At 39.1% G+C, this 22,612-nt stretch overlaps 1 protein-coding gene across 4 annotated transcripts in view; it reads left to right on the forward strand.

Moving 5' to 3' along the window:
• The window catches only part of CAP2 (cyclase associated actin cytoskeleton regulatory protein 2), a 127,554-nt gene extending 114,004 nt beyond the window's left edge, over positions 1-13,550 (forward strand). For all 4 annotated transcript variants that reach the window (XM_024763899.1, XM_024763907.1, XM_024763892.1 and 1 more), the window contains 6 exons: positions 2,472-2,652; positions 3,737-3,912; positions 4,897-5,020; positions 5,110-5,192; positions 9,617-9,757; positions 13,091-13,550. In XM_024763899.1, the coding sequence (XP_024619667.1) occupies positions 2,472-2,652; positions 3,737-3,912; positions 4,897-5,020; positions 5,110-5,192; positions 9,617-9,757; positions 13,091-13,201 (816 nt within the window). In that variant the 3' untranslated portion in view covers positions 13,202-13,550. The remainder of the gene's footprint in view (positions 1-2,471; positions 2,653-3,736; positions 3,913-4,896; positions 5,021-5,109; positions 5,193-9,616; positions 9,758-13,090) is intronic.
• Positions 13,551-22,612: the final 9,062 nt, after the last annotated feature.

The raw sequence follows: 22,612 nt of genomic DNA on the forward strand, positions 1-22,612 counted from the left end.
TCAGAAAATGCCCATGTGCTGCCTCCCCAGAATGTTCCTGCCGCGTGGCCTAGGCTTGGCAACTTCTAACAGATCCCCAGATGATTCTGATGTTCAGACAACTTTGGGAACCCCTTGGCATAGAGCCTGTCCTACACTGAGCATTAAATATGTGTTAGATGAGTGGAAACAACCAGAGCCTGGCATGGACGAGCTTTTCCAGAATTCCTGGCTCCCTTCCCTTCCCTGCCCGTCTCCCCTCTTTCACCGGGGTGCGTGAAGACAGCGTCGGGCTGTGATTCCAATCAGTGCGGCTGCTGCTCATGCCAGGCACGTGAGAACGCAGAAAGCCCTGGTCCCACCTGCCTGCAGGAGGAGAAGAGGAGGCGAAGATAAGTTCATCACGAGGGGCAGCCCGTGAGCGCCTGGTAAGGGACTCTCTGAGTTTGCTCTCGAGGACACTTGTACGATGAAGCCCCTGGGCACTGCTTGTCAAGTCACCCTGGAAACTGGAGCCCAGGTGTGTGTTCTCACTGGGGCCGACGCAGGAATGAGCCAACGCACAACGGATAAGCCAGTGGCAGAGTTTCAGCCAGTCCTGAGTTCTCCTCTTTTTTTTTGGCTTTTAGAGTCAACACTTGTTGCAGTAAAATCCTTTGTTAGGTGTTCCTGGGTCAGCCATCTGAATGTATCAGGGTTCCAAGAAGCTGAATATGTGGCTTATTGGTTTCAGTGTCCTTTAATGGCTCTTGGAGAGAGCCATGAAAGAATGAATGCTGAGAGCTAGGGAACCATCTAAGTCATTCTAAGATTTAGAAGCCGGTGTTGTCTCCCCTTTCCACAAAATAGGAGAACTTTAAAGCTGCAGTGTTTCACATGTGGGAGAGGAGCCTGGCCCTTCGCTGACTATTTGAGTTATTATGTGCTTGTGAGTAAAAGTAATATGTCGTGGCTCTGAGTGTCTGGAACTGGAATATTGTTTGATGTGCAAAGCTTATATTTTACACTTTATGATTCAGAGCAAATGTTCAAATTTCACCCCAGTAACATAATAGGAAGTATTTAAGATGCTAAAAAAAAAAAAATCGGTCAGCCTCAAGAATTGTGCAGTCATTTTCTACTTGACCCAAGAATCCTGATGGAGTCAGGCTGTTTTTCCTTATAAATAAAAAAAAATATCACAAATTATCATTTCAGGAGATGAGACCTCCAGCCTACTCAGTTTTTAAGATGTGCATTCTCAGTAAGAGAAGAACCTTTTATTTTCAGGATAATTCTACACTAAATAGGGATTGTATAAGTACTTTGAAAATAGTGTGGATTTTTTATTTTCAGCGGAAAACTACCACAGATTAAAACTTCCTGATATTGACACTTTGTAATACTGTGTTGTTTACGAAAATAAGAATCTGCTGTCTTTGTTAATATTTAGCACTTATGTGATGTTTTACATATCGTATTTCGTACTGAAAACATATAAGCCTCAGGCACATTTTCATCACTCTCAATTTTTATAGTTTCTGTTTTTTTACTTGAATTAACTTCTCATTCTTTGTCATAGTCATACAGTTCTACTTCAGGGTTTAAAAGTAAAATGGAAAAAAGAAAAGTAAAATGGTACATAACACAAGGTTATTGTATACGTGTGCTTCTGTCTTACTAGTTTTAAGCTCTGTGACAGCTTCGTCTGTGGGGTCCTCTCAAAACATTGAAGCAAATCCCTCTATTGTCTATCACCTTTTACTGACATTTGAATTTGTTAGAACTTCATATTGAAAACAAAGATTGCACTTCACATAGCAGAGAAAAGAATAAGCATAGGTCTTTCTCAGGCAAAATACAATTTTCTCTGGTTTACGAACAGTCAGCATTAGATGAACCAAACCATCAGAAGCATCCTGGACCCTGATCACCTTCATGTTTGACAGGCATCCAGGTCACATGTGGAGTTCTTGGGGTTCGGTTTGAGGCATGCATACTTGAAAAATGAGTTGCAGAGAAAGAGTTTCAGTGTCTCTTTCTTTAGCTGCTCATGAAGCTAGCCACTGAATATTTTTCCTCTCTCTCTCTCTCTCATTGGTGGTTGTAATTCCCAGTGTCCCCAAAAGAATCCTCTTACTAGTTGGACCACTTTTTTCTTATGATTATCAATTGGCCAAAGCCCAGTTTCATTCATATCCTGAGCTTTGGACATGAGCCTATGAATATGGCTTTGTTTGCCTCTGAATTGGCAGTGTGAATCTGGCACGTGCAGTTTCTACTGACAGGGCTATACAGCTACGTGATGCTCCGTGTTCCCAAGGCAAACCCCCACTTGGTCCCAGGTCTTCCCAAACAGACCCATGATGCACAGGTATACCCCTGGGTGCCCTTTGTGAATCTCGAACCCCACTCCCTCATTGACAACAGGTTCTAAGTGATGTTGGCAGAATCCCAGCTCTCAGCAAGGGTATCATCTCAATAGAGTGCTTTCCGTCTTCTCTCTCCCACAGGGTCCAGTAGCATCAACTGCATCAGCGTTGTCTGTCCTCTCTGTTGGGCCTGGCCTTCCTCCACCTCCACCTCCTCCAGGGCCACCTCCACCCTTTGATAGCGAGGGCAGAAGAGAGGAGTCCTCTCCTTCACGCTCAGCTTTATTTGCACAACTTAACCAAGGGGAAGCAATTACAAGAGGTGAGAAAACCAGACCTTGAGGCTGTCTCCCTCTGGCTTCAGGCACACAGATTCCTCAGAGCCCACGGTGATGGATACATCATTCCATCCCAGTCCCTACTACATGGAGAGCCGTGTGTTCTTCATCTCAAGGTAGATGGGCTCAGTGGGCTGTCGGGTGGATCAGAAAGAAGAACTCAGAGATTCTAGGTTCTAAATGGACCACTGCACTGTATCACCACTTCAGCCCTTGATGCTTCAGCACCAGCTACAATCAAGGCATCAAGATCAAGTGAAATAAAAATGACAAATAATAGAACCTCTGTCCTCAGAGGTGTATGGGCTTGTCAAAGAATTGTATCATTGAACTACCTTTGTGAATGGTTAATATTTTTAATCATTTACTTAATAAATTCATGTTGCCAAAAACTTTATGCAGATGTATTTTTGCTTTGCATGGGTAATAGGAATTATGGTATAAGTGTTCTTGTGTGCTGTGCTGGGAGCTAAGAACCAAAACTATTTCTGTGGCTGCAACTGGCTGCATTGTCCCCTCATCCACAAAGGAAGGGAATGGACTCATAACCCTTAAGTCGATTCCGTACTCTGACCTATGCTCACTGAAATGCCCTAACTTTATAGACTGTATCTAGGAAATGATTTAGCTATGACAGAAGTAAATCATGGAATGCTTTCTGGCGAGGGGGTTTGCATTTTGCATAATTTTTATCTATTAGCTTATCTCCTTCAAGAAGAGGTTCCTCAAGGGGAATTTCCTGACAGTCCAATGGTTAGGACTCCAAGCTTCCACTGCAGGGGGCAATGGTTCAATCCCTGGTCAGGGAACTAAAGTCCTGCAGCCCATGTGGTAGAGCCAAAAAAAAAAAAAAAAAAAAGAGGTTCCTCAAATTAAAAAATACTTACAGGGCTTCTGTTAGCTCTAAACTTACATGGGTCTCAGCCTCTGCATACTGACCTTGAGAAAACACTCAACTGTTATGAAAATAGCATTACCTGTGCTGTTTACATCATGTTGATACAAGGAGTTAGGGACATTTCCCTTTGCATAAAATGTAGGAAACGTGTCTATGTGTTACCTTCCCAGGGCTCCGGCATGTTACAGATGACCAGAAGACATACAAGAATCCCAGCCTCCGGGCTCACGGAGGACAAACTCCGTCTCCTACCAAAAGCCACACTCCAGGCCCCAAGTCTCCCCAGTCTCATCCTCCTAAGAAACATGCTCCTGTGTTAGAGTTGGAAGGGAAGAAATGGAGAGTGGTGAGTGAAGCCCTTTAACTTTATTTCTGACATACTCTGATGAAAGAAACAATGGCTAAACTGTTTGCCAGGGCCTTAAGGATTTCCCATTTTTTCTTCAACTTTTTAAAAATTATTTTTTAAATTGTGGTAAAGTACACATAACACAAAATTTACCATCTTAACATTTAAGTGCACAGTTCAGTGGCATTAAGTACATTCACACTGTCGCGCACCCATCCCCACCATCCATCCACAGAACTCTTTCCATCTGGTACAACTGAAACTGCACCGCTTAAACAATAATTCCCCATTCCCCCTCACGTCACCACCTGGCAACCACCTTTCTACTTTCTGTCTCTATGAATTTGAATCCTCTTTCTGGAAACTTTTAATCTGTGCCCCATTCTGATCTACTGTAGGGTGTTTCATCCTATTCCACTGGCCGAGGTGCTGATACAACGTACTGCGTCACCCACCACTTTCACAGTTGTCTGAGCAGGACAAAGACACTTTGAATGTGGATGGAAGCTGGTGCCCCCTGCCAGTTCAGGGGCCTTCCCTAAAGATGGAGGAACAAAGTCCTCAGAAAGGTTGTCATGGTCCGAAAGTACACTGGGACTTAGACCACTGTTGTGACCTTTGCTAGTTTATTTGTCCAACTCCTACTTGCAGGTAGTACTGCAGCATCAAGTCCAGACTCAGCGGCCAGACTCAGCCCAAAGCCCTCACATCCCTGCTGCAGCCCCCGCCCACTAGCCAGCGTGCCTGCTGCCTGATGTTTCACAACTTGACACCGACCCCCCTTCCGAGCAGCCGTTCCTCTCATTCCCAACATTACAGTGACAAAGTCAGACCTGCGGTTTGGTCTGTTAAGAAAATGGTTCCTAAAGGAAGAACATGTTGAGAAGCTGTAACTGGTGAATGCTCCACAGTGATTTCAGCATGCGGTGGACTTAACTTATGCATCCTTATATTTAATATTTGCATATGTTTTAATTTTAGGAATACCAAGAGGACAGGAATGACCTTGTGATTTCAGAGACTGAACTGAGACAGGTGGCTTACATTTTCAAATGCAGCAAGTCTACTCTACAGATAAAAGGGAAAATAAATTCCATTACAATTGGTAGGGCAGGATTGTGGGTCTGTGCCTACTGTGATAAGCTGCTTTGTATAAATGTGCTGAATGGATTTAGTAGATTGTTTTTTCCCCAGACAGCTGTAAGAAGCTTGGCCTTGTGTTGGACAATGTGGTGGGCATTGTGGAAGTGATCAACTCCAAGGACATTCAGATGCAGGTAACTGACCCTCTCAGCCATTCCTGGCCCCCACTGCCTATGGCTTTGCCTAGACGTCCCCTCTGCTTACAAGGGGCCCTCCATGTCCACCTGTAAAACTCTTATTCTCTTTCCCTCTAGACACAGGTCTGTCTTCACCTCCTCTCTGAAGCCCTCTCTTACTTTTTGGACAGTGTTAATTCCCCCTTTTCAACCTCTTATAACACATCCTATCTTGCACAGCAATTACTAGTTTACCATTTCTATTTCAAGAACAGCCAATTAATCTTTACAGCTCCAGAAATTTGCACAGTACCTGAACATAGTAGGTGTCCAATAAATGTTTGATGAATGGGTGATTGGAATAAATCAACTAATGAGTGAACCGAAATATTAAGAGGTTCTCCTAGCATAATAGTACCATGCGGAAGAGAATTTATTTCCCTCAGGAAAAATTGGTTCTGGGTAAAGTTTTTCTGAAGAGTCAATGAGGTTATCAGAAAAACAACTTGGAGAGCAGGATTGAAATTGAGTCTGCAAAACAGAAGAAAATCTGCACTGTTTTAGCAATATTTATTTAGCCAAATGGGATTTTATAATATGCCAAAAGCTAAACGACTTCTTACTTTGGCCACAGCTATAACTACTATCTTTGATTACACTGTTTTCGTATTGTTAATCACCCCTTATTATCTGATGTTTCCTGATAATGTTTTTTAAAATTGGCTGCTAGTTTTATAGATTGTTCTCTTTGGTTTTACTAGGCTTTTCACCACTGCCCCTTTTAACTAGAGTAGTACATTCAATAGTTGGCACATACATGGAGATGTATTTTAGGACCCTCCATGTGGGAAAAAAATATCTAATCTCTACCTCATACCATATTTAAAAGTAAAGTCCCAATTATAAAAAGAAATACTTTTAAACTTTGAGAATAAAATACAAAAGAAAATCAGTAGAAAAGCAATTAGGGTCAAAAAGCACAAACTATAAAGAAAAGGACAGGTGAATCTAACCACGCTAAAATTTATGTGTTCAACAGAAGACATCACATACAAAGCTGAAAGATGGGGCATGGATTGAAGAAAGACACTTGCAATGCAGATAATCAAAAAGGATTTATAACCAGAATTTATAAAGAACTTAACACAGGGCTTCCCTGGTGGCGCAGTGGTTGAGAGTCCGCCTGCCGATGCAGGGGACACGGGTTGTGCCCCGGTCTGGGAGGATCCCACATGCCGCGGAGCGGCTGGGCCCGAGGAAGACTAACAACTCAGCAGAAAAATGGGCAAAGAATATCAGGGCAATTCAGAGAAGAAAAAGTGAAGTATTTGATAAATATATGAACATATGCACAACCTGCCTAATAGAAGAAGAAATGCAGATTAATTAGCTATATCTTCTTACACTCAACAGTTTTGAATTCAGGCTGTCCTTACTTTGCAAGGGGCATGTTAGCTGAAACGCACGCGTATCCGAACTGTGCAACTTGAGGACTGCCTGTATATTAAAAAGTCTCACGGTACAAGCGTTGTTATGAGAACCCTGATACATCAGTGTTGGGAGAGTAAACTAGTACACTCACTGTGCAGAGCAAATTGGCACCATCTAATAAAGTCAAAGGCAGTCATAGCCTGTAACCAAGCAATTTCACTCTTAGGTGTGTGCACTAAAGAAGCTCTAGTACAAATGCTGATGAGACATGGATAAATGTTTATTGCAGTATTATCCATAATGGCAATAAAAACAAAAACAATTTAAATGTCCACCAGCTGGTAAATGAATAAATAAATCCACCTAATAGAATACTGTACAGTGGTTAAATAAATGAATGAGCTACACTTACATGTATAAAAATAGGAAAATCTCAGAAGGAGCCTTGAGTGACAAAGGCAGATTATAGAACAATAGGCACTGTATAATGTGTCCCTTTATATAAAGATCAAAAACATGCAAAACAATACGCACATTTTAAATATACTCATGAGGGCTCAAGTTCACCTTACGCAAGAGACAAACCTGCTGTGAATTGTAAATACAAAATTCAGAAGAGTAGTTACGTCTGTGGAGGGAAGGAAGGAGGACAGTGAGACGGGGGATGGTAGAGAGGGGGCTTCAACTATATTGTAAGATGATAGTCCTAAAAAAAAGGCAAATGAGCCAAGATGTTAAACTCCGATAAAGCTGTTTAACAGGCATATATATATTTACATTGTTGTTATATTATTCTTTGTATGCTTCTGTGTTTGAAATACACATGTTTAAGGCTATGGGCCTTAAAGCAATCTGGAAGGATAAATCATGGTTATCTGTCCAAGAGGGATAGAAACTTGGCAGCGTGGTTCAGAAACAAGGGAGAGACATTTTACTGAACACTTCAACCGTCTGGATGTTCAAACCAAGCGATTGTCATTACCTATTTAAAACATTTAATAAACTATTTTAAAAGGGCCTGGACACAATAAAGACAGAACGCAGATTAGTGCAGGCTGCCTGGGGATGAGGACGGAGATTGGCTGTAAATGGGCATGAGGGGTATTTGGGGGATGATGGAAATATTCTAAAACTGAATTGAAGTGATGGTTGCACAAATTCACTAAATATCATTAAATTGTACACTTAAGGCAGGTGAATTTTATGTTTTCACATTTTACTTCAATAATGCTGTTAAAAAAATTGAAAGGAGGAAAAGTGCACAGAGGAAAGTTCATATGATTTAGTTCAGTAATTCTGTTTTTTTGCAAACTATCCTAGAAAAATAGTACAAATTATGGGAGAGAGGAGACTAAGATATTATGTGGAAATTTTTTTAAACGTATAGAGAAATAAATTTAAGAAAAACAAAGAATACAGGTACATGTATTAAATGCTAGAGCATTGGCCTGGGCAAGGTCACATATCACCTGTCACTCAACAGAGGAGCTACTTTTTAGTCCGGTTCTGATAAGAAACAATCTCTGTTCTCAAAATGTTTACAGAGTACCAGGGAAAAAAGGCATGTACTGTATATAATTTACTCTAAGGAAATATTGACTAAAAATGATGTGGAAATGACAATTCTTATCCCCTCAGGGCTATTTAAAAAGTCTACTGCTTTTCAGATTTTCAGATACATAGATATTTTAGCATTTTATGTGCTAAACGTGCTATCCTCATGTGACCCCACTCTGTCTCATAAATGAATCTCCTAAGACACACTGACAATTTACTTCTTTCCCTTTGCTTGCCTGGTATTCATACAGTTCTGGTCGCTATGGAAATGCTCTTCATCATTATAAAATAAACCTAGAAATTGCCAAAACATTACTGCTGACACATTCTTGATATATACATATAGATATTATTTTATTTATGGCAAAGCCCTGTGCTTACCTGACCTTAAACTACCTCTGCCTTTTTTTTTTCTTTTGGCACTGGGGCTCAATTCCAACTTGGTGTCCAGTTTCTGTGGGGAGAGGAGAAAACAGAGAAGTGTAGTGACCTGGCTAGATTCCCCTAAGGAATTCTTTACATCACCTTCACCATCACAGGAGTTGCTCCTTTAATTTGCAACCCAGCCTTTTCTTCAGGGTGAAAGAGGAGATGATGTTATCGCTTCAATTACCATTACGAGAAGGAAAATTATGTAGTTGTAATATGGTCGTTGGGGGAATAGTCTGTGCCTGTAGAGATTTGGGGGGCTGGAATATCTGAAAACTGACTGTTAAAAAAGAAATTTAAAACTGATCATAATGTTTATAGCACTTGATATTTGTAACAGTACAAAGAACCACCTCCTCTTGTGTGTGGTACTATTTACCTATACAGTGAGTAGCCTGAACCAAGTCTCCAGTTTGGGCTCCTGAAATGAATACATTTCAGAATACCTAGACACTCATTATCTCATTTAAGCTCCACATTCAGCCAGTGAGATTTTTATCTAGCAAAGGACTTATGTGAAAAGAATTGTAGTGTTTCTTATTTATTCTTATTTAGATTCAGGAAAAATCTTCTCAATTACAGAATAATTTATTTACTCTTAAATGACAGTATTAGTGCGTGTTTTAATCCAAGTTTCCTAGAGATTCGTCAAAACTAAAATTTTAAGCACATGAAAGCAAATGCATCTTGTTTCTTTTATCGTGAAATCAAATATATGTTTCAAATCCACTAACGGGGTTGTGAAACTTTTTCTGAACATTTAGCTGCTGTTTTCCAATTAGTCCCTTTATTTTGTGTCAGGAAAGAGACCCTGAGGTTTGAGAATCCCCTTGTGTGGTCCTTTCATTCTGTCCCCAAATGACACGTACTAATTCACCCTGGAGACTTGGTCATTCAGCCAGCCTCTCCAGCCCTAACCCAGCCATTCCTAATGCTTGGTTAGGCCTGTGGACTGTACTTATTTGGGGACATTGGAATTTCTGTTTATTTGCTTTGGCCCTAGATTTTTTTCCCTTCTATTTCAGGTGATGGGGAAAGTGCCAACAATTTCCATTAATAAGACAGAAGGCTGCCACATATACCTCAGTGAAGATGCGTTAGACTGTGAGATTGTGAGTGCCAAGTCATCTGAGATGAATATACTTATCCCTCGGGACGGTGATTATGTAAGTACCTTTGAAAAGACTGTGAAGAATTTTTCATTATTAACATTCTTAGAGACTGATTAATCACCTCCCAACCTGTGACCTTCCTTTGGAGAATAATTCACAGGCAGGAGAGGAATTCAGAGAGTGGCTTTTCACCTATCTGCTCCCCTGTTAGTTTCTTGACTATGCCCGGTCCTGGATCTGTGATTCTCAAAGCATTTTCCTGATAACTACCTTAACAGGCTAGCTCTTATCAAATAGTACACCAGGCATCTATCTGAGTTCATATTATTTAGGACCAAATATTTTCCTTTGCTATGGTGGAGGCAAACAGAAAAGAGGGAGAAGTGCTTTGGGGGAAAAAAAGGAGGGAAAGGAGGTAATAATAAGTGGACCTATTTGTATAGGTATTCTCACGTCAGTGGTTCTCAAACCCAGCATAAGAATCAGCTGGGAAGCTTGATGAAAATACCAGCTCCCAAACTTCACACCCAGAGGTTAGATTCAGGAGGCTTGGAGGGGGCCCAGGAATCTGTAGTTTTAATATACCCAGGTGATTCTGATATTATCAGTCCATCCAGTGACCCTTCTAAGAAACGGTAGCCTAAGCCACCATGTATTTTCTTTGTCTCCTCTCCCCAGCAAAGCAGTTTCTAAAAGAAGCAAGCAGATATTCTCACACATTGAAAAGGAAGTATAAATAAATACATTTTCTGCATCATGCAGTGTGATGGACTTGCTGGTTGTTGCCATTTGAAAGCAAGTTATTACTTCCTATTAGTTGTTCCTTTTTTTTTTTTTTTTTTTTTTTTTGATGTGGACCCTTTTTAAGGTCTTTATTGAATTTGTTACAATAGTGCTTCTGTTTTACCTTCTGAATTTTTGGCCAAGAGGCATGTGGGATCTTAGCTCCCCAACCAGGAGTCAAACCCACGCCCCCTGCATTGGAAGGCGAAGTCTTAACACCTAGACCTCCAGGGAAGTCCCTAGTTGTTGCTTCCTGAAAGTGGAGAAGTAAATCCAGAGATCATTCCCTCTGGTTCTAACTGTGCAAGGAAGCAGTGAACTGGGAAGGATGGGAGAAAACGTAACTTAGGCACACCTTTGAAAGAGGACCCCCCCATTAGCCTATGGGTCAATCACCAGCCGTCTACACTGCAGTCAGCACTCAGGTTAATCTCCTTAGGCAGACAACTGGATTGCTGCCATGTTCTCCTTTCCCCACCTGCCAGTGAGCACTACCCAGGCACACACCACATATTTCAGTTCAGAATTCATTGTTTAAGTCTAAAGAACAAAACTCCACAAGCATTGGACCATGCTTCACTAGGTATCTGGACAGCCTAACCCTGAGCTAGAGAAATATCTCCTCTTGGGCTCTACACCTAAAAAAAAAATACTGAAGAGCTAAAGCCAATACAGAACAGCTTCAGAAGAGGAAAGCTAAAAATTAGGATGATTCCTGGCCTTTGCAGCTGTTTAAGCAGAAGGCTCAGCTTCATGGAAACTGGCTGGAACTGCTAAGAAAAGCAATGGGGGTTTGGACGAGCACTGCAGACTAAACTAGAATCCCTGGATGTGGTATCCAGACATCTGTATTGGTTAAAACTTCCCGGGTGATTCCAGTGTGGAGCCAAGATTGGGATCCACTGACCTAAAGGATGAGTATAGCTCAGAACCTGAGCTTTTATGCTGAAAACGTAGTCTCCCCTCTATAGGTGAATTATCTTCTGTCTTCAGTCCATGGCCCACTTCACGCATTTTCCAGCTGGGGGTAGTAGGGAGCAATACAGAGGTCCTGCCACGGGCATTGTAATCTCGAAGTAGATGGTGGGGATGATTCATTCTGAAGGGAATCAGTCTCCCAGAGAAGGTCTGTCATCACATTACTATCATGTCACCCCCAAGAAAGACTGGGAACAGCTGTAGTGCAGTTACCATCAAAGAGGTGCCTCCACTCTGGGGCATTCTCCACCTGGCCTGGTACACCAAGCCTGGTTTATTCATCAAGAAGAGCCCCAGGGGCTTCCCTGGTGGCGCAGTGATTGGGAGTCCGCCTGCCGATGCAGGGGACACGGGTTCGTGCCCCGGTCCGGGAGGATCCCACGTGCCGCAGAGCGGCTGGGCCCGTGAGCCAAGGCCGCTGAGCCTGTGCGTCCGGAGGCTGTACTCCGCGGCGGGAGAGGCCACGGCAGTAAGAAGCCCGCGTACCGCAAAAAAAAAAAAAAAAAGAAGAGCCCCAGAAAGGATGTTAGCCACACACACACGCGCGCGCGCACACACACACTACGTTTCTCAGATTGTGTCTTCTTTACTTTCTCTTAAGACTATCACAGATTTCACTCAAGGAGAATTCACCACTCATGATAGAAAGGGCCTTCCCTTTAAAGTAGTTAAATAAATAGCTTCTTCCGAAAGAAACAGCTGGACCCAACATCTAGGAAGATACGTGTTAGTGTGTGTATTCCAGTAGATGTGAAACATCACATCTCACCGACAGATGAGCACAGGCACCAGCTTATCACACTGCGGTACAGGAAGTCCAGGGATGTCACAAAGCCAGGGCTCAGGGGACCGCTCCTCAGCTTCCTTTCCTGCCCTCTCCTGCAATGACTGGGGAATCACTCTCCAGGAAAAGGAGAGAGCCCAAACTAATTTTATTTTGACTCTTCTGCATTTTTCTTTGTGTTTGTGTGTGTGTGTGTGTGTGTGTGTGTAGGGGTGTGTGTGAAGGGGGGCATGTATTCCCCAATGGGAAGAGTAGGAAAGCAGGATGAAGGGTAACAAGTTTATATATAACTTGCAGCACATTTTTATATTTCATCACAGGGTAGACATAACGCCGGGATAAAGCCCTTATTCAGACTGGGGGCCAGCAGCTTTGGCATCCCCCTGGAACTTGTGGGAAATGGAGATTGTCATCCTCTTTCCCAGATCTACTGAATCAGACAGTCTGCCTTTCAGCATGATCCCCAGTGCATGTTTGAGTCTGGCGCAGGGTCAAGGGTAAAAAGTCTCAGGTTTGAACTTTGGCTGCTCAGAGGCTTGACCTCTCAGGCCTCTGTTTCCTGTAGATGGCATCTCAATAATATCTAGCTCTTAAAGTTCTTGCAGAGATGAACTGAGTTCACGTATATCTGGTGCTCAGCAGAATGCCTGGTTCTTAGTAAGTGCTAGCATCAATGAGGATGCTGGCAGGCAGTCACAGAGCTGACACGTGACCATGCATCGCTCCCTGATGCAGGTTTGGGTTCCACAAAATGTCTTTGTCCATCATGTGACACTAATCAGCCTTCCATCTGTTTGCAAAGCCTTGGTTTAAATAACTTTGTTCTTCTGGCCTTTTTCCAGAGAGAATTTCCCGTTCCTGAACAGTTCAAGACAGCATGGGATGGATCCAAGTTGGTCACTGAACCTGCAGAAATTATGGTTTCTGAGAGACCACCGAACCCCCTGACCTGAATCCCCCCCATCAAAAAAACAAAAACAAATAAAAGCAGCATTAAAGACCTAGAAGTTGCAGTAGCACCTACTGCTTTAGCTTTGGCCTCCAACAATTCTGTGCTATAGAAACAGCATAATTTCTGGCACGCCTTCGTGGGCATTTTGGAATATTTAACGTTTCTTCATGATTTGCCTTTGTGTGTGATTTGAGTTCCACATGATGACTTGTGAGCGTTCATACATTTAAAGGAAAAAAAGAGAACTCTGTTCCCCTCATATCATTATCACAGTAGTTAAGAGGTAAAAATATTGCATGACTCACTCATGTTGAATTGCTAGTTGAAAAATAAAACCTTTGAGAATCTAAGATGTACATTTTTATCTTTTAGACAATTTCCATATATTTGGTAGTAGTATGCTCTAAAAAATGTACGATTTTTGTTTTCTTCTTTTTACCACCTTTATCAGCATGAATACACTGTCAGCCTGAATACATATTTCAACCCATGTTTTTAAAAAAACATAAGTTCCGTACTAAGAACCACATCCAGTTTCTTGGTCCTTGAAAAGACCTTTATTCTTTGCAGTTACCAACAACCAAAAGTAAACTCTAATGATTTATCTTAAATACCTTTCTGCCATGTCACTTGGAAAACTTTTACTTTTCTGAGATTTTTTTTTTTTTTTTTTTTGCGGTACGCGGTCCTTGCACTGTTGTGGCCTCTCCCGTTGCAGAGCACAGGCTCCGGACACGCAGGCTCAGCGGCCATGGCTCACGGGCCCAGCAGCTCCGTAGCATGTGGGATCTTCCCAGACCGGGGCACGAACCCGTGCATCATCAGGCGGACTCTCAACCACTGCGCCACCAGGGAAGCCCTACTTTTCTGAGATTTTTATGCCAAAAGATTGATAGGAAAAAGCAGGGTGATTTTTGCTCTATAATACCTCACAATGTTGCTCTAGGAACAAGCTCAGTTGTTATTTTCCAATTTTGAACCTGTGAAATATCAGATGCCTTTTAAGTGATGTCTTTAATGTTTTATTATAGACTTTCTTCTTTTCCACTTGCCAGACTCGCTAGCCAGTCTCAAAAATGAAAATGAAAAAGCCATAGTTATATTACAACTTCTAAAACCTAAGGGATTGTTTGTTGGCTTGGCTTGCTGCTCCTGTTTTGCAGTGTTGATAGTACATGCTTTTTCAACGCGAGAGTAACTCTGATATTCCTTTCTGTCTTGTTAGTACATAGTGCTGGAAACCTGCAACTTCTTGGATTACATGTAATGAATTTTAGTATAATGCTTGCAGACCCAATACAAGCATATATATTGTGCCTAGTACAGCCTTTGGAATACATCATTTCCATTTTTTAAATATCTTCTATAACCGTATAGTATTCAAATTACTAATGCTTGTGTACCACAGTTTTGCTAGAAAAGTTTTTGTCCGTATGAAGAATGTTGTGGCTTTAGTAAATACCTTTTTTTCAGCTGTAAACTTATTCTGAAATAAAGTAAAATTCTAATTGTTTAAATACTGTGATGAATTCAGGGTGTTAAAATATTTTCCTCTTTGATTTGCTCCTTGCTCGTATGTCAGCTTTAGAAAATGCAGCTGAGATTTTCTAGTTGAATTAGAGAATTTACCCAGCATGCCATCAGTTTCCCTGAAGAATAGCTTCTTCTAGATAAATATCAGATAAAGCCATTTTCAGTTGGAAGAACTGTCAGAAAAGTCTAGAATCAAGTTTTTTAAAATATTGCATTAGTTTAGTTTGAGGTGTACAGCATAGTGATTCAGTTATATTTTTTGCAGATTGTATTCCATTATAGGTTATTACAAGATATTGAATATAATTCCCTGTGCTATGCAATAAATCCTTGTTGCTTATCTGTTTTATGTAAGGTAGTTTTTATCTGTTAATCCCATACTTCTAATTTATCACTCCCCTGCACTCTCGCCTTTGGTAACCATAAGCTTTCTATGTCTGTGAATCTGTTTGTGGTTTGCATATATCACTATCATTTGTATTATTTTTTATTTTAAGTTTTATTCATTTTTATTATTTGTATACATATAAGTGATGTATAGTATTTGTCTTTCTCTGACTTATTTCACTAAGCATAATATTCTGTAGGTCTATCCATGTTGCTGCAAATGGCAATATTGCATTTCTTTATGGCTGAGTAATGTTCCATTGTATATATATACCACATCTTCTTAAGCGAGTCATCTATTGATGGGCGCTTGGTTTGTTTCCATGTCTTGGCTATTGTAAATAGTGCTGCTATGAACATTGGGGTGCATGTATCTTTACAAATTAGAGTTTTTGTTTTTTCCGGTTGTATACTCAGGAGTGGGATTGCTGGGTCATATGATAGTTCTATTTTTAGTTTTGTAAGGAACCTCCATACTGTTCTCCATAGTGGCTGCATCAATTTACATTCCCACCGACAGTGTAGGAGGATTCCCTTTTCTCCACACCCTCTCCAGCATTTATTGTTTGTAGACTTTTTGATGATGGCCATTCTGACTGGTGTGAGGTGATACCACATTGTAGTTTTGATTTGCATTTCTCTAATAGTTAGCAATGTTGAGCGTTTTTTCACATCTCTGTTGGCCATATGTATGCCTTCTTTGGAGAAATGTCTATTTAGGTCTTCTGCCCATTTTTGGATTGGGTTGTTTGGGGTTTTTTTGATATTGAGTTGTATGAGCTGTTTGCATATTTTGGATATTAACTCCTTGTAGTTTGCATCATTTGCAAATATTTTCTCCCATTCCATAGGTCTTTTTGTTTGTTGACGGTTTCTTTGCTGTGCAAAAGCTTTTAAGTTTGATTAGGTTCCACATGTTTATTTTTGCTTTTATTTCTTTTGCCTTGGGAGATTGATCTAAGAAAATATTGTTACACTTTATGTCAAAGAATGTTTTCTTCTAGGAGTTTAATGGTGTCATGTCTTATATTTAGGTCTTTAAACCATTTTGAGTTTATTTTTGCGTATGGTGTGCGGAAATGTTCTATTTTCATTGAATTACATGTAGCTATCCAGCTTTCCCAGCACCACTTGTTGTAGAGACTGTCTTTTTTCCATTGTATATTCTTGTCTCCTTTGTCATAGATTAATTGACGGTAGGTGTATGGGTTTTTATTTCTGGGCTCTCTATTCTGTCCCATTGATCTATATGTCTGTCTTTATGCCAATACCATGCTGTTTTTTTATAAGATAAATTTATTATTTTTTTGACCAAAGTGCAATGATTTTTAAATCTTCTTAGACAGCTATGAAAAAAAGTATTCAAGAAAATAAAATACAAATGGAAAATTTAACCATTAGATTTCTTCTACCATGCTGTTTTTATTACTGTAGCTTTGTAGTATAATCTGAAGTCTGGAAGATACCTCCAGCTCTGTTCTTTTTTCCTGGGATTGCTTTGGCAATTCTGGGTCTTTGGGGCTTCCATATAAATTTTAAGATTATTTGTTCTAGTTTTGTGAAAAATGTTGTGGGTATTTTGCTAGGGATTGCACTAAATCTGTAGATTGCTTTGCATAGTATTGTCATTTTAACAATATTAATTCTTTTAATCCAAAAACACAAATTATCTTTCCATTTCTTTGAATCTTCTTCAGTTTCTTTTGTCAGTGTTTTATAGTTTTCAGCATATAGGTCTTTCACCTCCTTGGTTAAGTTTATTCCTAGGTACTTTTTTTTAACATGATTTTAAACAGGATTTTTTTTTTTACCTTCTCTTTCTGATATTTCATTATTAGTGTAAAGAAATGCAACAGATTTCTTATTAATCTTCTATACTACTACCTTGCTGAATTCACTTATTAGTTCTAGTAGTTTTTTTGTGGAGGCTTTAGGGTTCTCTACATAGAATATCATGTCATCTGCAAACAGTGACAGTTAGAATCCAGCTTTATAATTCAAGGCCTCTTCACTGAGAGAATCCCCTTCACTGATCTTTGTTAATGTAAACATCCCAGAAAATAAATGTAGTTTATAAATGTAATAGAGTATTATATATACTATATAATTAAATATATAATATAAATAACTTTTAGAATAAATTTATAAATTTCTGGAGGAAAACAATTTAAGTGGCAAGAAAAGACTATTTTTAAAAACTGCTATATACCTATTACATAGTAATAATTTTATACTGAGAAATAAGTTCACTCAAAATTCTTGGAATCTCTCAACCAGCTTTGGACTTGGCATCAACCTTTCAAAATACTTCATTGAAGATATTGAAAATCTGCATTTGAGGTTCACAGAATTATTTTACCAGCCTTGATGCCTTAAAACACCTACTGGCTTTTTGAGTAGGTTGGATTTATTGAAAAAGAAAAAGAGAAAAACAAAAACAAAACCTTTGGCAATGTATAGGAAAACAGTTACCAAAGACAACACTGCATTTCCAATATGTTTTTTTCTTGTACTTTGTTGAATTCCAGTGTTACCAATGCTATGACCTAATAAATATTGTCAAAGGAGTAAGAAATCCATACTTTGCAGAATTGCATGTTGTACACATTCACAAAAAGTCAAAACAAAAATATGTCAGAAAAATTAAATGCCAAGGGTCTCCTATCTCTCTTTGTAATAATACAAAGTATCATTTTAGATGATCAAAACGATGAAATAATCCAAAAGAGTCCTCGCTGCCTTGAAAATATTTTCCGTGATAATACTGTCTCCATTAGCTAATCTATTACTGATAGACTTGCTTTCACAGCAAGATGTCTTGAAGTGAGTAGTCAGTACTAACCACTTCTCCTTATCTATGAAAATTATTTCTAGAACTGGTAGGAAATACACTTAGTTTTTTTTACTCTTTCATTCATTGAAAATATCTACCTCAACTTCCTAGAATCTAGACGTGTTTATCAAGGGAATCCCCTCGTTTTAAAGATAAACTGAGGTCCAGTGACATTAACTTGTATAAAGACAAGCAGCCAGTTAGAGATAGAGCAAGGAGTGGAGTGCGTGAGCACACACACACACACACACACACACACACACACCTTTTTATCACTCTTGTAATGCGGCTTCGAGTCTCACCAAGTTTCAGAAACTCTCAAAGGTCATTAAATCCAGTGGCTTTATCTCATTCCTCATCCATTGAGATTCTTGATGCTTCTTGTTTCTCATTAAACTTCCTTAGATTTTGTGATACACAATAGACTTCTCTGACTCTTGTCTCTCCTACCTTCCCCCCTGTCTCAAGTGCTCATTCCCTTAACTTCATCTATCACCTCTATGTAGATGACTCTCCAGCTCAAATCCATCTCCCAAGAATCTTTTTTTTTTTTTTTAATTTTGGGCTGCATTGGGTCTTTGTTGCTGCACACGGGCTTTCTCTAGTTTCGGTGAGCAGGGTCTACTCTTTGTTGCAGTGGCTTCTATTCTTGCGGAGCATGGGCTGTAGGTGTGCGGGCTTCAGTAGTTGTGGCACGCGGCTCAGTAGTTGTGGTGCATGGGCTTAGTCGCTCCGCGGCATGTGAAATCTTTCAGGACCAGGGCTCAAACCTGTGTCCCCTGCATTGGCAGGTGGATTCTTAACCACTGCGCCACCAGGGAAGTCCCTTCCCAGATTCTTAACTCCAAGTGTCCACAGAGTATTTCAACCTGCCTGTCCCAACTTCATTCAACATGGCTAAAATTAATGCACATTGCCCACACATACCATATTTTCCTCATCTGCATTTCTAGTTTCAGTCGTAGCCTCCTCATACCTTTCATCATAGATGTAAAATCAGCTCTTTCCTGTGATAGGAGACAGTGAAATAGAACCAGGATCTGGAGGGATCCATGGTTCAGTCTTGAACATGTTTAGCTCAGAGCATCTTTGTGACACTTAATTGGAAATGGAGAATCGGTGGTTGGATATGGGTCTGGAGTCTTTTCATTATGTCTGATACCAAATCCTTAAGAATCATTTCAAAAGTATAATATTTTTTTAAATAACTTTCATTAAACATGTTCATTTCGAAAGAATTATTTTAAACCATTGGCACTTTCTGCACCACTTGAGATACAGATATAATTTTAAAGACTTTAATTGCCTCAGCTGAGAAAAGCTGATTTTATAGTCTTTCACAGATATCTTTTGCAAGTTTAACTGTTTTAATGTTTCTGTGTATGATGAAGCTTATATCTATGCTACAAGCGAAAAATAAACCAACTCAGATTAGCCCTTGATAATTCATCCATATTTCTCCAAATGTTTTTTGTTCTTGTACTGTCTAGTAACGTGGCAAAGAATATGTAACTAATGAAGGATAATGTTTGCCTGTTGGTAGAGAATTTTTTTCAGGTTTCCCTCCAGTACTAGGTACTTATATTTAAAGATAATTCTTGCTTAAAACTACAAATTTGAATATTTGAGTTCTAAGTCAACTTTTATTTTAATATCTTGCTTTTTAGGATCATCATAGTTAAAAACTGATACTTCATGCTGAAATGAAGATCCAGATGAAAGAAATACATCACTGACCACACTTACTAAACCATGATACTAATTATTAAATTTCATTCACCAATATCACAAGGGTTTTTTCATTAAAATTCAATTAGTAATTTTCCATGGTGTCAGTAATTCATCTTAGAAACTAATCAGAAGGTACACGTTTAAAAATTTTTTGTTATTTTTAATAATAACTCTATGGCCTCATTTCAACTCATAAGCCAAGAAACTTATAATAGGAAGCCTTCCCATGAACATAACAGTTCTGTAGATTTGTTTGGTAAGATGAGATCTGTTCGGGAAGACTGTACTTTCCTGCTCATGGTCCCTATAGGGCATAATCACGCCCACATATAATGAATGGTACACATTCCTAGCAGGGATGAGCTAATGACACGTTCCCCAGCAGCCTTCCCTGCGTGCAGCTGATATTATGACACCCCGTGCTTCAGGTATTCCTCTTCAGCTTAAAAGCTATAGAGAAAATATCAGAGTTAGGCAGGTGCAGACAGTTAGTTCCAGGGGGGAGCAATTGCCTTCTGCAATCAAACATGATAAAATCTTTGATCCTTTATGGATATTTAAAGACATCATCCTGTAGCATTACTAAAAGATGTATAGGGGTCCAGAGAAATATTGTACAAGAACCATGTATCGTATGTGTCTTCAGGAAAATGATATAAGTTTATGGCAACAGGATATTTAAAGGAGTTGTAAGTTGTATATATTCTCCATATCCTGGGATAGAGAAAAATTGGATTAAAAAAACCAGGAGTTTCCTCCACCATTGTGAATCTCACTTCTTTACCTCTGACTGTAATGGCAAATCAAAGCAGATTTTTATATTTATCTAACTAACTTAGGCAAAAAGAAATTAATTGTATATGCCTATTGAAAAAGAAATAGTATTTGAAAACCTAAGGTATCCAAATTACCTGATTAAGTGGTCAATATTTTACTATATGCTCATTCACAGGTCATGTGTAATTGTCTGAATAAAAAGAATATTTTAATATAAGCCCATTCAGTGGATGTGGAATTCAGGGAGTGATGTCCCATCATTAACAACTAAAATCTGGTTCTCTAGAGAGTTATCAAAATGTTCTCTCCTTTGTTAGCATCTAAAATAATTCCACCAACAATATCGTCTACATTCTGCAGGCTGTTTCTACCAACTGGCTAGACAACTATTTTCTCAAATTAATTCCATACTCTTTAGTTTACAGAAATAAGTCTCTCTTCATCTACCAGACAGACATATTTCCAATAGAATTTATCTTCAGGGGAAAAAAGCTCACACTTCATTAACTCTTCAAAAAAGTAAAATAAGTCTTGCATTAATCAGAAAGAACTTTGGCGGGGAATCAGAAGATATGGTTTTCATTCTGGATCGGCCACAAACCAGAGATGTGCCCATTTGACAAATGCCTGTGACACCTTTAAAGACATGTAATTCTTTTAAAATGAGATCAGTGTGTTAAAATGTTTTCCAAATATACAACAAAACTGCCTGTGGCAGAGTCACTAGTTGACCACCAAGATCTATTCTTCTTTCCTTACTAGGCTGCATTTCCCAGTCTCCACTGCAGTCTGTTGGCCATGTGACTGGATGCTCCTTGAGGGAATGTAAGTATTAAGTAATGTAAATCCCACTTCAGGACTTAGTCTTTTAAGAGAGCATATTTTCTCATGTTCCCTTTCCCTTCCACCAGCCAGATCCTGGATGTGGCCACCAGCCTCAATCATGCAGATGACAATATGCTCTTGTTATGCAAGAATAATAAGTTAGAAGGAGCCTGGGTACCTGAGTTATAATATGGAAGACAGCCACTCACTGACCTGACCTGCTTTAGGTAGTTACATGGGAAATAAAATTACCTTGTGATTAAACTGTTACATATTTGGATTTAGTTATCAGAGAAGGCTAGTCTACCAAAACTAATATGCTATCCAGAAACCCCTGATTTACTGATTCAGTCATTAGAAATACCTCTAAAGAGTTTGAAAGATGTGCAGAGTACATTAAAATGAGCACGTATCAGAAAAACAGATTGTAAGAAAATTTTTATTAAAGTGTATGTAATTTAAAGAACTATATTTGTATATAAAGATGTAAATATATATTTGATGAGAGACAGTTTAGTATAGTTTAGTGGTTGAGAGCTTGGATCCTAGTTTTATCACTTACTGGCTATATGATTTGGGAGGAAGAAATCACTTCTTTACACTTTGGTTTGTTCATCTGTAACATAGCTATAATAATAATAGTACTTAGCTGTTGGGTTGTTTTAGGGAGTAAATAAATATACTCATAGCACACAGTACAGGTCATAGAAGCTTTAGTTACTATTATTATCATCATCATTATAGCATAGAGAAAAATATAGAAAGATACACACTAAAATGGCAACAAAGGCTATATTCAGAGTATGGGGTTGGAGGAAAGAATCTTTCCACTTTTGATTCTTCTTATTGTTTGAATTTGTCAGAGTAAACATGAGCATTTGGTTATTAAATTTCTCATAATTCTTAGTGATTACTAAACATTCAATAATTTAAAAAATATATCCAAAAGAAGAGAATTACCTTTTCATCAATTTATTTTATCTGATTCAGATTATAGGTTTTCGTTTCAAAAGAGTATACATGAAGTCTGAATGGCAAAATCAAATGATATTTTTAAATGTTTATTTTACAGAAAGAGTGGTAAAATCTAACAGCACAAGTGTTTAGAACCTAGTGATTTCAATTCAGCAAGTTAAACATTTTTTAAGTACTTCTATGTAATTGGTACTAAGGATACAAGGGGCAAGAGTCATGGTCCCTGCTTTGAGCAAAATTATAGTTTGAAGAATTCTTTAAAGAAACTTACATTTTATTTTCAATTTCTTAAAAATTATTTTAAAGATAAATGCATACTTTCTAAAACACTAGAAAAGAGAAAACACAAAA

This window comes from Neophocaena asiaeorientalis, unplaced genomic scaffold (genome assembly GCF_003031525.2).
Source record: "Neophocaena asiaeorientalis asiaeorientalis breed wild unplaced genomic scaffold, Neophocaena_asiaeorientalis_V1.1 scaffold427, whole genome shotgun sequence".
Lineage (NCBI taxonomy): Eukaryota > Metazoa > Chordata > Mammalia > Artiodactyla > Phocoenidae > Neophocaena > Neophocaena asiaeorientalis.